At 37.4% G+C, this 12,411-nt stretch overlaps 1 protein-coding gene across 50 annotated transcripts in view; it reads right to left on the bottom strand.

The window, feature by feature from the left end:
* Positions 1-8: 8 nt before the first annotated feature.
* LOC143160220 (uncharacterized) overlaps positions 9-12,411 on the bottom strand; it is a 60,435-nt gene continuing 48,032 nt past the window's right edge. For 39 of the 50 annotated variants that reach the window (XM_076337830.1, XM_076337849.1, XM_076337873.1 and 36 more), the window contains 15 exons: positions 12,119-12,157; positions 11,716-11,754; positions 10,828-10,866; positions 10,351-10,389; positions 9,969-10,004; positions 9,609-9,647; positions 8,961-8,990; positions 7,832-7,867; positions 7,345-7,383; positions 6,116-6,154; positions 5,607-5,645; positions 4,329-4,367; positions 2,822-2,860; positions 2,032-2,061; positions 9-1,624 (listed from right to left, as the gene is read on the bottom strand). In XM_076337830.1, coding sequence (XP_076193945.1) covers positions 1,526-1,624; positions 2,032-2,061; positions 2,822-2,860; positions 4,329-4,367; positions 5,607-5,645; positions 6,116-6,154; positions 7,345-7,383; positions 7,832-7,867; positions 8,961-8,990; positions 9,609-9,647; positions 9,969-10,004; positions 10,351-10,389; positions 10,828-10,866; positions 11,716-11,754; positions 12,119-12,157 — 621 coding nt within the window. In that variant the 3' untranslated portion in view covers positions 9-1,525. The remainder of the gene's footprint in view (positions 1,625-2,031; positions 2,062-2,821; positions 2,861-4,328; positions 4,368-5,606; positions 5,646-6,115; positions 6,155-7,344; positions 7,384-7,831; positions 7,868-8,960; positions 8,991-9,608; positions 9,648-9,968; positions 10,005-10,350; positions 10,390-10,827; positions 10,867-11,715; positions 11,755-12,118; positions 12,158-12,411) is intronic. The other 11 variants (XM_076337846.1, XM_076337845.1, XM_076337848.1 and 8 more) reach the window with 11 other exon arrangements.

Here is a 12,411-nt window from a genome sequence, read left to right as displayed (position 1 = left end):
CGCGAGTGTTTCGTATGAAATCCATGACAAATTTATTAAGCGCAAGGCTAGTTCGAATTAAGATACGGACCTCTCGGAGAGAACCTTATCGCGTGTTCCAAAGAAAGAAATTGTCCACCAAATTTTGAAGATCGTATTTAGGCAAAACTCCTTTATGCTTCAATTACAGCTTCAGATACTTAGGTTGATTTACTGATGGTTGGCAAAGGATAGTGTGTCCTGCACAGCATATCAAAAACAGGTGAAATCCTGGCCCCGCTGAAGTTGGTAGCAGAACTTGAATGGAAATATATTTCATCAATTACAATTGTAAACCATGGGAGACAAGCATACCACTGACACATGTAATTTTAATACTAGGCACATGCTCAATAAGACATTAATTAGACGTATGCTTTAGGAGAATGCACTTTGTCAACACCGAAGAAGCTTAGCCCTCAGCTAGCGCGGATGCAGGAGCTGTAGGAGCGGCAGTGCAATGGCCACACCGCTGCTAACAAGGTGCCAGAGCAATGGGTCACTGCACAAACAGAAGGCGGCTCTGGCAGCTCCAAAAGAATTTCCTGCGAGATGTGGAACTGCTCCTGAACTCAAAAATGGGCTGTGGTCTCTTCTGTGACCACATTTACTGTACCTGCTTGCAGATGTCAGTATGGTTCTTGAAATTAAAATTTCAGGTATATTGGGTATCACAGGTTAGACTAAATACTTGAGAAAAGGAGCCAAGATACTATCAGCTTTATGAACTTAATTAAATTTCCATTCCTTCCCAAGGGAAAATGCATTGTTTTTCAGCAGGTTTTAGACTATCAGCCTAATCTGGGGTGCGCTGCCTCACATGCTTCTCTACAGAACTCTAGGTATTTGCAATCAGTTTGAACAGAGTTTAGCATTTCTTTGCTCTGAGCTGTTTGGCTTCTCTAATGAATAAACTTTAATTAACCCAAAAAAATTTCAGTCCCATGGAGTATTTTTTGTGCTTTGCAACCTCCATATTGAACTTGCATTTGATTACAATAGACTAAAACCAGTACTCTGATAGTATTTCAGCATCTTTTCTTCTGTCCCATGGAGGACTGCTTATCAGATGTTTACATTAGCCTTATTTTACGCGATGACGCCCAGGCACGGTGCTCAGTTTGCATATACAACAATTTTTTTTTACCTCCTCCGCTTTGGTTAACAACCAAATATTTTCCAAGTATTTGTTTGTTGCACCAATCAGATTTCAGGTAGGTGTTCATCACATTCCCCATCGGAAATAAAAAAAGTCATATAGGTAGGGTACAATATGCTCTCTTAAAATGGGGCCTAAAACACTGGCAAAACTAATGATATCTACTAATGACTAAAACCAAAGGTAAACTAATGAGAGGCATGACATACTAGCTAGAAATACAACATAACAGCCAAGTAGCATCTGCCAATTTGACTTAAGGGTGGTTTTTTTTTCTTACATCAAGTAATTAACCTAATATTACTGAATATAATCCATGTCTAGGATGCCAAGCAACTCTTCAGAAGTTCATATAGACCATTTTGATGTAGCAGCAGAGAGAGCAAAGGCACTCAAAACACTGAATAACAGCAGGAGTCGGGGAGTGGAATGTTTCCCAGCAGAGCTCTATAAAAAAAGAGAGCAATTTGATAAACCCAATTCAAAATACTTCTATTTATTACTATTATAAAAACATAGAAAGTTTCAGAGAAATCTTTTCCTATTAGCCCCTTCTATTATGTAGATACTTCTGATGTTAAAAGATCGTGTGCCACATCCATACTACATGTAAATCAACATGTGTTTGGTTTTCAAGTGATAGGCAGGATGAAAAGTATAAAGCACTTATGTCATCCCACTTTTCCTCATTTTTGTTGATACTATTCCCATTTATTACATTGCACATGTATCTCAAACATTTATTCAGATATAGGAAATCTGGCAGATACCTCACAGTATAAACAATATTTCCAGTTTTATCCAATATGTATAAGAAGAAACAAGTAGACACTACAAAAAGGAAAAGTGCTTACCACTTGACTGCCGCCCGAGGAATGTGGATTCTGAAAATAAACAAACAAATAAATCTAGAAGTGTTCCCACCCAATGGTTTTGAACACAGTTTTGCCTGTGATCAACAACATTTTAATAGCTTAACCCACAGCATGGTTTTAACTTGTTCAAGTGGAAAGTAGCTTTACATAGATAAAGTACATAGTTTTAGTTACACACACTCATCTTAAATCTGAAAATTTCAGCTAGAATTGATGAAAGGGCAAAAGTCTGGTTTTCTCTCATTTCATTATCATATTCCATACAGAGTTTTCCACCCCTATAGTTGAAAGAGGATGTTAAAAATTGATGAGTACTGGGGGGGGGGGGGGGGGGGGGGGGGAGAAAGAAAAAAAAAAGAAAGAAAAAAAAAGAAAAAAAGAAAGGAAAAAAAAAGAAAGAAAAAAAAAGAAAGGAAAAAAAAAAAAAGACAAGTGGAAAACCAGGTAACCTGCCAGTGAAAAACACAACAATCTAGTTTATTAAAAAAAAAAGCGAAGGATTAACTGAGCAGAGGACAGCAAAATGTAACAAGGCCACTAACTGGAATGTGAAGCAAGACAGATTCAGATTTAAAATATATTGAAATAGCTTTCTTAGGCTGAGGTCGTATTTTCCACAGTGATTTCTTTAAATGTGCTGTAATACAAACGGAACTAATTCAGAACGTTCTCTTCAGGCCAAATCATCCCGAAATTGCTCTATCAACCACCCCAGTTCTTTGTTTACTAAGATAAGAAGATGAAAATGCTGTGATGAAAGTATTCTTACCGGTTTCCCAGAATAAGTGCTTCCTGAGCTAGAGGAGCCCTGTAAAGTAATTATAGACCATTTATTTTTGTTGTACGAGACTCCTAGTGAATTATGTCCAAAGAGCACACAGCAGTCTTGAAAATGCCGTAGATATTAGTAGTTTTGATACTGACTTTGATTTTACCTTTTTCCTTGCACTTTTTTCCCCTATTTTAATTGAATGGTCTCAAGTAAGCACAGCTATGTCCACTTTATTCCATGAACAGTTTCAGAGGATTTTCAAAGCAATGTATCATTGACTGAACTACAAAGTTTGAAACTGAAACAGTTATCCTGATATTTAAATACATCATTCTTAATAGAATGATCCAAGCATGTTCCTGTGAGTAAGTAACAGAGTATTATCAAAACTTTGCTATGGGAGGAATGAATGCTGCTTCATCCTAAGGTTCAAATTTCAACAAAAATATTCCAATTTTTATTGGTCAGTTTTCTCAGACATTTACCATTGTAACATAATTTTAAATTTCACCCTCATTATTGTTGCCTATTTTAAAAACCAATATCCATATCGAGTGCACCCTCAGCAAGTTTTCAGATGACACCAAGCTGAGTGGTGTGGTCAACATGCCTGAGGGATGGGATGCCATCCAGAGGGACCTAGACAAGCTGGAGAAGTGGGTCTGTGTGAATCTCATGAGGTTCAACAAGGCCAAGTGCAAGGTCCTGCACCTGGGTTGGGGCAACCCCCAGTATCAATACAGGCTGGGGGATGAAGGGATTGAGAGCAGCCCTGCCGAGAAGGACTTGGGGGTACTGGTGGATGAACAGCTGGACATGAGCCAGCAATGTGCGCTCGCAGCCCAGAAGGCCAATCGTATCCTGGGCTGCATCCAAAGCAGCGTGGCCAGCAGGTCGAGGGAGGGGATTCTGCCCCTCTGCTCTGCTCTGGTGAGACCCCCCCTGCGGTACTGTGTCCAGCTCTGGAGCCCTCAGCATAAGAAAGACATGGACATGTTGGAGCGGGTCCAGAAGGGGGCCACAAAAATGATCAGGGGGATGGAACCCCTCTACTATGAAGAAAGGCTGAGAGAGTTGGGGTTGGTCAGCCTGGAGAGGAGAAGGCTTTGGGGAGACCTTCTTGCAGCCTGTCAGTACTTAAAGGGGGCTTATAAAAAAGATGGCGGCAAACTTTTTAGCAGGGCCTGTTGTGACAGGACAAGGGGGAATGGCTTTCAACTAAAGGGGGTAGATTTAGACTAGATAGAAGGAAGAAAATTTTTTACACTGAGGGTGGTGAAGCACTGGCAGAGGTTGCCCAGAGAGGTGGTGGATGCCCCATCCCTGGAAACATTCCAGGTCAGGTTGGACAGGGCTCTGAGCAACCTGATCCAGTTGAAGATGTCCCTGCCCACGGCAGGGGGGTTGGACTAGATGACCTTTAGAGGTCCCTTCCAACCCAAACTATTCTATGATTCTATATTTCTAACTTGGTTGTGGAATACTGAAAGAAAAATATCCTTACTGGCTTTCCTTGATGACTGCCTCCTGAGGAAGATGAACCCTGAAAAAAGATACCCGTTTTCAACTCTAAGCCTATTTGTACTTCAGCGTGTTCTTGCTATCTGGAATAAAGGACCACAGGAGAATGAACACTATTTTGTGTCCAGTCATCCAAAAATCCCAGGGAAAAGCTTATCTGAAATACAAATATTTAACATCTTTCTGTTACAAGTATTCTTTTGAATGGTGTATCAGTCAGAGAATTTAATTCAAAGTTCTCAAGAAGAAAGAGCTGGTTTGTAGTTATGACGTGTTTAGTAGAAAGGAAAAAATAATAAGGTCCAACTAACATTAATTCACCTGGAATCAGTCTACAGTTAGATTTGGGGGGAGGGGAGAAGAAAGAAAAAAAAAAAGGTAAATGTTAGAGTCCTTTACAGCCCTACTTGAAGAAAGCTCTAATAAGGAATGTAACTGAAAATAAATGCAGATAGTGAAAAATTACATGTTCTGCAAGAGTCTTACTCAGTTTTCTGGCAAAGTCGCTCTCCTTATTTGAATGGCATTGCCAACAGGAAATCTTACAAGCATTGACTCTTTAAAAAATTCCATCAAATATGGTACACAAAATGTCTCACCTTTATGATTCATGTATAAGAAAAATGTAACATTTGTGCCCACTTTTTAATAACAGGTGGATACATCTTACTTTCTATAAGAGATAAGCTAAAACATTGTGTGTGCTTATTTATATCTCCTGCCGTTGAATGACAACAAGAGCAAGGTCTAAATTACATAGTAAGAAGAGTGGTCTGAAATGGGAAAAGAGGAAAATACGCATAGTCGAATCTCAACTATTATTTCCTTCAAAAAGAAAAAGAAAGTATTTTCTTCAAAGCAAGCCAGAAAAACTTAAGACAAATGCATATAAAATGAATGAAAAAGTGAGCGCTGAGCACAAAGCGTATGATTACTATGAATTTAAACAGAAATAACTGTTCAGAAGTCACTTACAAAAAAGAAAAGACCCTGTAATCCCATTCTGTGACTACTAGAACTAATCCAGAGACTGACTAGAAGTTCAGTTAGAGAGTAAAATGCTGGCTCAAAACTATGGAACTGTGTGAAAATAAATATTGTGTTTGCATCTGTTGAGATTATCCCAGGTAAGTAAATCATGTGACACTCCGCATATTTAAGTAATTCTCAGAAAAATGTCTAGCCCATAACTAACTCGATATAATTTTTTTAACAGGCTTATAAGAAAAAAGAAAGGTAAACTTGAAATTTGTTTACTTACTGGTTTCCCATCTTGTCTGCCTCCAGAAGGATATGAGCCCTGTAAGAAGTCAATCAAACATCTGTTAATTGAATGAAAAAATCTTCTGTCACTGTCTTAAGACAATTTGTGCAGTACTTAGGACAAACTTGGATGTTGTTTGAACAAAAAGTGACTGGGGTACCTAAAACTTAAGCTATCTACTGCACACCGAAACAATGGCAATTTGTTATTCTGAATCAAGAAAGCGGTGTTATGAAATACAGTATAACGATTACAGTATGTTCAAAGGAACGTTTTACACAGAGCAATTTACAATGAATTTACAATTCATTGTAAATGAATTTACAATTCATTGTAACCAATTTTTTATTCAGCTTGCTGAAACGACTTTAATCGATACTACCTCAACTATTTAGGCTCAGTAAAATGGCCAAACGAATGTATCTTTCAGCATCAAGTAACTGACCTGATCCAGACAGTACAGGGAAAGAGTTAGGAGTGATGGGACGGGAAGAGAATATACTCACCTGCCCACCATACTGGTTGCTTCCTGAGGGAGAAGATCCCTATTAAAAAAATCACAGGAAACTTAAGTGCTTAAGCGTTGGCAGAATAACAGCAGTTTTGTATTTTTTATTTGCTGTGCAGAATGAAACATCACAGAAGGACCTTTTGACAGGAGACCTTAGTAGGAATCTGAAAAGTATATTGATCTAAAAGGATGCAGTGAAAGACTGCTGACTTAATTCCTCTAAGTTGCTTAACAGTTGAAAGTAGTAAATTTGGCCAACAGTCACAAAACACCTGCTAAGACTATTCTCTGACATAAATATGCGGATATAAAGTGTTTTTAAATACGGCTCTGTTCAAGAAAAAAAAAAATTATACTCTATTTGTGATTTTCTGCTAGGTCAAATGTGTTCAGAAAGCATCATGTGTATTACTGTAAGAGCATCCTTATTGTTCCAAATGAGTAATTTGGGAAAAATTTGTTTTGTGGCTTTTAAAAATCCTCTCCATGCTACAAGAAATGATCTTAATAGAGTGATACTGAACTCAAATGCTTGCCAAAGGAGATAGAAGAAATTAAATCATTTTTTAGGATAGCAGAGTGAAACTTTGCGAACAGAGTAATACTAATGAAAAATATGTTCCACCTTCTTATTAGACAGCCATCCATTACATCTGATAACTATTTGGGCTAGTAAGATTTCTCCATCAGTGACAAACTACTAAGTCTACAAAAGGTACATAGGGAGCTGCTTACAGTAAGAGACTCGAATTGCAGCTGAAGATGAGGAAGGTAGTATTATTGTGGGTAACACACCAGAATTTATATTTTCAAAGCAATATCTATTGGTATATTTTGTACCAAATTTCCAAGTATTTAATCTAAACAAATGCAAAAAAAAAGAATAATTTCAATATAATTGAAAAATAACACAGAAAATAGATTTTGAACTGGTGTCATAGCAATGTGAAACTGAAACATAAAAATGGTTAATTAAAATTATCTCTTGAGATAAGAGGCATTCTGAAGTGAAACAACTAAAATTATCATCTATGCAGTTTCTTTAAATTCAAGTTTGTTCATGCTCCATTTCAGTTACTGAGAAACGGTCCCTGTTTTCAGATGTTTATTGAGAGTAAAATGGCTCTGAAAAAACTGACTGGCAGTATATGCACTGCATCATATTTTTCATTTAATAAATAGCAAGTAGGAGGAAGATCTTGAAAACAAAGAAAAGTTGCTTGCCTGTCCACCATACTGACTGCCTCCAGAATACGATGAACCCTGTAAAAAGAATGTGAAACTTTTGTAAATAATTTTTTTAAATACCACCTGCCATCAAAAAAACCTAATCTAAACAATACTCATGACACTGATTAACTGGAAGAACTTTACACGGTTATTAACGCAGTGGCAAATGGCTACTTATCTGCACATCATATTAGTGGTTTATGCAATGAGATGAACCCTGTGAATTATTCTTCAGTATTTTTTCAAGGTAAGAAAGCTTCTATAACTACAAAGTAAAATCTTGGCTCTAGTATATAGAAAGATATAACTGAAATGTCAAGAGTGATTCAATAAAAGCCACATGCACTCTCTGGAATTATTGTCCCTATCTCTGTGACTAAACTGAACTCAATATTTGATGGCTTCTGGGCAAATATGGCAACTGAGCCGTGTTTATTCCTCAGGAACTAGTCTGTGTAAATGTTAAAGACAAATTGCCTACCTGTACACCATGGTAGCTGTTTCCTCCAAAAGAGCCCTGTATTCAACAAAAATAGCAATGTTTACTCTGTATTAAATTCAATGTCACGTAGAGGAAAAACAAGAGAACCTACTGACCTATTGCAATGATCAAGTCATTTACCCTGATTACTAGTATACTTTTCTATTTGGTTGATTAAGCAAGTAAAGGATTTAGTTTCGATTCATCCTTATTCCTTCAGATTATTTGCTTGCAAAGAGAAGTAAGTTGATAATTTATACGTTGTTTTCAGCACTTCTGATTCTCAGAAGTGGCATATATACCATGAGTGATATTATTACTTATGGCATGTGAGTTTTGCTTGATTTCATAATCCGAGAAAGAGAAGTAGTCATCTAAACAATTTTGACTATACTGGGACAACAGATAACCCTCCCTCAAAAGTAAATTAGATTAATTTCAGCAAAACAGTGGTGGTTTGTGTTTTGTTTTGTTTTTTTTTTTTTAAAGTAGTTACAAAAGTATAGAGAATATACTAATTAGACAGAAAAATGGAAATAGCTTTAACTTTTAAAACGCGTTGCTCTGCTCCTACTTTGAAGCATTTTGTGCCAAGATTTTAGATCTAAGTTTCACTAGTTCAACTATACTCTTAATAACCATCATAAGAAGAGCACTATTACACACGTGTCCAAAACCCGGCAGATATACTTTGAGATATTTGGGAAACAGATTCTTAGAAAAGTCCCAGGCCTCTCTTACAGACCAAAAGAAATTAAATGCTTTGAAGCAGTTTTTCATGTCTGGATATTTTACAGAATTAGCACTAGTCTTCCTTTAATACAGATACTGGAGAACATTACTACTTGTTCAATCCAGCGAGGGGAAAGTGCAATTTATTTCCCATGTATTTCTTTGAAAATAGAAATGCATCTGGGTAGCTAGTTTTGAATACAGTACTACAGTTGCAAGTCACTTAATATTTTTGTCCTTAGCAGGTTCAAAATTTCTCATTTTAGTACAGTATGAAAAAAACTTTCATCATACATATAAATTCACAGACAGAATTATTTAAAGAAATGGAGTTCCTTGGGAATTTTCTAGTATGTGTACATACTATGAAAAATATACAAAGACAAAGAATACTTACTGAACTTCCACCGGGGCACACACATCCACCCTGTATAAAACAAAACCAAACTTATTCTCCCGAGTCTATGACTGGAAGAGGCCTCTGAATTAGTAAATCAAACTCACATTCTGCTACTGCAAGAAAATGGACTCACCAAGCTCCATATAAAAACTAGTTTCTTTCTCTCTCCACTGTCCTTTGAAGCTAGCTGTGCACTTACTAATCAAAATTTTAAATATAGTCTTCTAATTTCTCATTTAAAACTTACAGTAAAAACCCTATTCACCAAAAGGACGAGTAAAAAATGCTGAGTGGTACTACAGAAAATATTTTGTTTGTTTTTTTTTTTTTTTCCTAAAGAGGCCAGAGCACCTGGAATACATGCAGTACTCTCTCATGCTACAGATGTTACAGAAAACACTAAAGATGACTTCCAGTGGAGGCTAACTAGGAGATTTCTAGTCTGATAAAACTAACTGAGAGGTGGCCAGGGTTCACCCGGCCACCTGGTGGCCTGACATACCAGACAGACCCATCCTTAGCAATCCTCAGTTTGGCTTAAAGTTATTCTTTCTTAGAATGTTCCTTTTTTGCAAAAACTACAGGTCAGTTTTCCTAATGAACTGTGTACCAAAACTGCAAATACTATGAAAGAAGAAGTTTTACCTGTCCACTATACTGGCTGCTTCCTGAAGAAGCTATACCCTAAAGAAATGAGAAAGCCATTTATATTTGTTGCATATTCTTTACCTTTCAATCTGCATGAAATGTGTAAGAAGAAAAATGTTTAGCACCAAAGCAGGTACAGAAGCTCAAATACAACTGCCATTCAGACAGCTACTACTGGCTACTCTGGCCTGTGGGATGTCTGAATGACACAGAAAAAGAAGATAACGTGTTGCTGAGGCTTTGGGCAAAAAAGACAGTGGCGAAGGAAAACAGTTCTTGTGAAGGAAAGACACGCAATGGAAATTGTGAGTGCCTGACACTAGCACAACTGAACGGTGTGGAGAAAGAAAAGCATACCTGTCCACCAGACTGGCTGCCTCCTGAAGAAAAGCCCTGGAAAAAATGAGTAACTAATTATTTCTATGTTGCTGAGTAACATTCTTACTTGTTCTCTGTGGTCCTTAGTCTTTCAAATTGCTTCCATTTAAACATAACAACAAAAATGGGCTTCTTAGAACCACGATCTGTTTAAGGAAGCATTTCCATGTAGTCACAGAGGCACCTGTATCATTTGCTCGTATCATGACCTGACGTACCAGACAGACCCATCCTTAGCAATCCTCAGTTTGGCTTAAAGTTATTCTTTCTTAGAATGTTCCTTTTTTGCAAAAACTACAGGTCAGTTTTCCTAATGAACTGTGTACCAAAACTGCAAATACTATGAAAGAAGAAGTTTTACCTGTCCACTATACTGGCTGCTTCCTGAAGAAGCTATACCCTAAAGAAATGAGAAAGCCATTTATATTTGTTGCACATTCTTTAACTTACGATCTGTCACAGAAAAACTCACTTTTATTTGTCTTCCATGGATTTAAGTGTCACAGGAATGCGAACACTTCCTTTATAACCATGCCGAGATCTATTGGCCTTTACAATGGCTACTGTTTAAAGAGAGCAATAAAGTTTAAATCAAAGTCAGCTTCAGGCAGATGTGAGTAGTGCTGCTGCACTGGACTGCGTGCTCAGGGCAGCCTCCTATGTTTTACTTTCCTGAGTAGGCTGACACAGCAGAAGGTCATATATTCATCTATTCTGCCTAAACACTGTTTTGCCGTAAGCCACCTCTTTATAAAATATTTTGTTTTTCACAAAACAGAAAAAGAGAGAAAGGTGAACAATGGAAAAAACAACCCATAAATAGAAAAACAATTCTTACCTGTCCTCCATAATGGCTGCCACCTGAGAAAGATGGACCCTGAAGCAAAGGTGCCAATTATTTCTCTATCAAAAAGCTTCTTTAAGGGTTTTTGAAAGAAAGACTATTTTCTTTCTCTGTTGTACAATGAAAGATTACAGAAAGATAAACACTCAACCTATTCCTTTATGTGTTCTATGCAGATTAGGAATGGTCAGTAACATACAAATCTTCAATAATACTCATCATGAGCTATTAGGATTATATACTTAGTTTTGGGAGACTGTGTTTGGACTGAAAATCTTTCTCCTCTAATTCCCTCTCCAATAAATCCGACAATAGGTGTTTTCAGAGGCCAAGGATGAATTTGTTGGGGATTTCGCTCCATATTAAAGGCTATATACCACTAGGCAGCACTAGGAACCCTATCCATCATCTTTCATTTCGCAAGGGCGTGGAACACCTCTTAACAACTCCTGACCTTCTCCCCTGTCCCCCTCCTGAGATATACTGCTTCTCTGATATCAACTCTGATAATGCATTTTGCTGAAGGAAGTGAGGTATTCCATAGGTTGAGGTAGAGGAGGAAAGCAATCTGCTTCCAGCCAGTCTTTACTGTTAGAGCTAAGAAACCATGACAGCAGCAGAAAGCAAATGGGTCCAGAATGAGGAGGGTAGGTCAGAGGGTAGAACAAGGCCAGAACTGCATTTACTGTGATACAACAGAAGTACTGGCCCTTCGTAGTTTTTGTATTGTTTCAGATCACAGATCTTTAGATATTTGATCATCTATTACCAGATTAACAGAGTTTACTCAAAACATTTTTCTTTTCAGTCAATAGAAAAGTACCAAGTTTTGATGTAGAAGCTGGGTGTTAGGATAAGGACTACACAGGAAGAGATTCTCACCTGTCCTCCGTACTGGCTGCCTCCTGAAGAAGGTAAACCCTGAACAAAAAGAATTAAATGATCTCTATATCCATGTCATAGTACTCCTTTAAACCGTGCTCCATATGAAGGAGAGATTCCTAATTTCTTTCAGTGCAGAACTGTGAGTGGACTGAACCAGACTGTGCAAAGAGGACCGAGACTCATTTGCATTTACCATGATGTATCAGAAATTACATCTCCTAAAAACTCTCCTGTGGCTTTGTATCACACATATATATATACACATGTATCACATACTATATACCTAGCAACAAATTAAATAAAACACACACACACAAAAAAAATCAATCTCCTTAAAATGTTCTTTTACATAGAGAACTCTTGGATAAAGTAGTAAACACTACAAGGGAAGAATTCTCACCTGTCCACCATGCTGGCTGCCTCCTGAGGGAGGTGAACCCTGAGTATCAACAAAAAAGGAAACTGAAACTTCTTTACACCCATTTCAGAGAATCATAGAATCATTTCTTGACACTTTTGAAAATTTTGGTCAGCTTCATGAAGTACTAATTTATTTCAGAAAGACATGACCTCTAGTCCTGCAAATTTCAGGAGCCAATTGAGTCAACCCTGTATTTCACATTCTATTTTTTCTTAGTCTTAAATAATGGTCTTCATCTGAACTTGTTTTGTTTAATCACAATAGCACCAGAA

The sequence above is a fragment of the Aptenodytes patagonicus genome, chromosome 5 (assembly GCF_965638725.1).
Source record: "Aptenodytes patagonicus chromosome 5, bAptPat1.pri.cur, whole genome shotgun sequence".
Classification (NCBI taxonomy): domain Eukaryota; kingdom Metazoa; phylum Chordata; class Aves; order Sphenisciformes; family Spheniscidae; genus Aptenodytes; species Aptenodytes patagonicus.
Note: the sequence above shows the minus strand (reverse complement) of the source record. Positions and strands in the feature narration are given on the sequence as shown.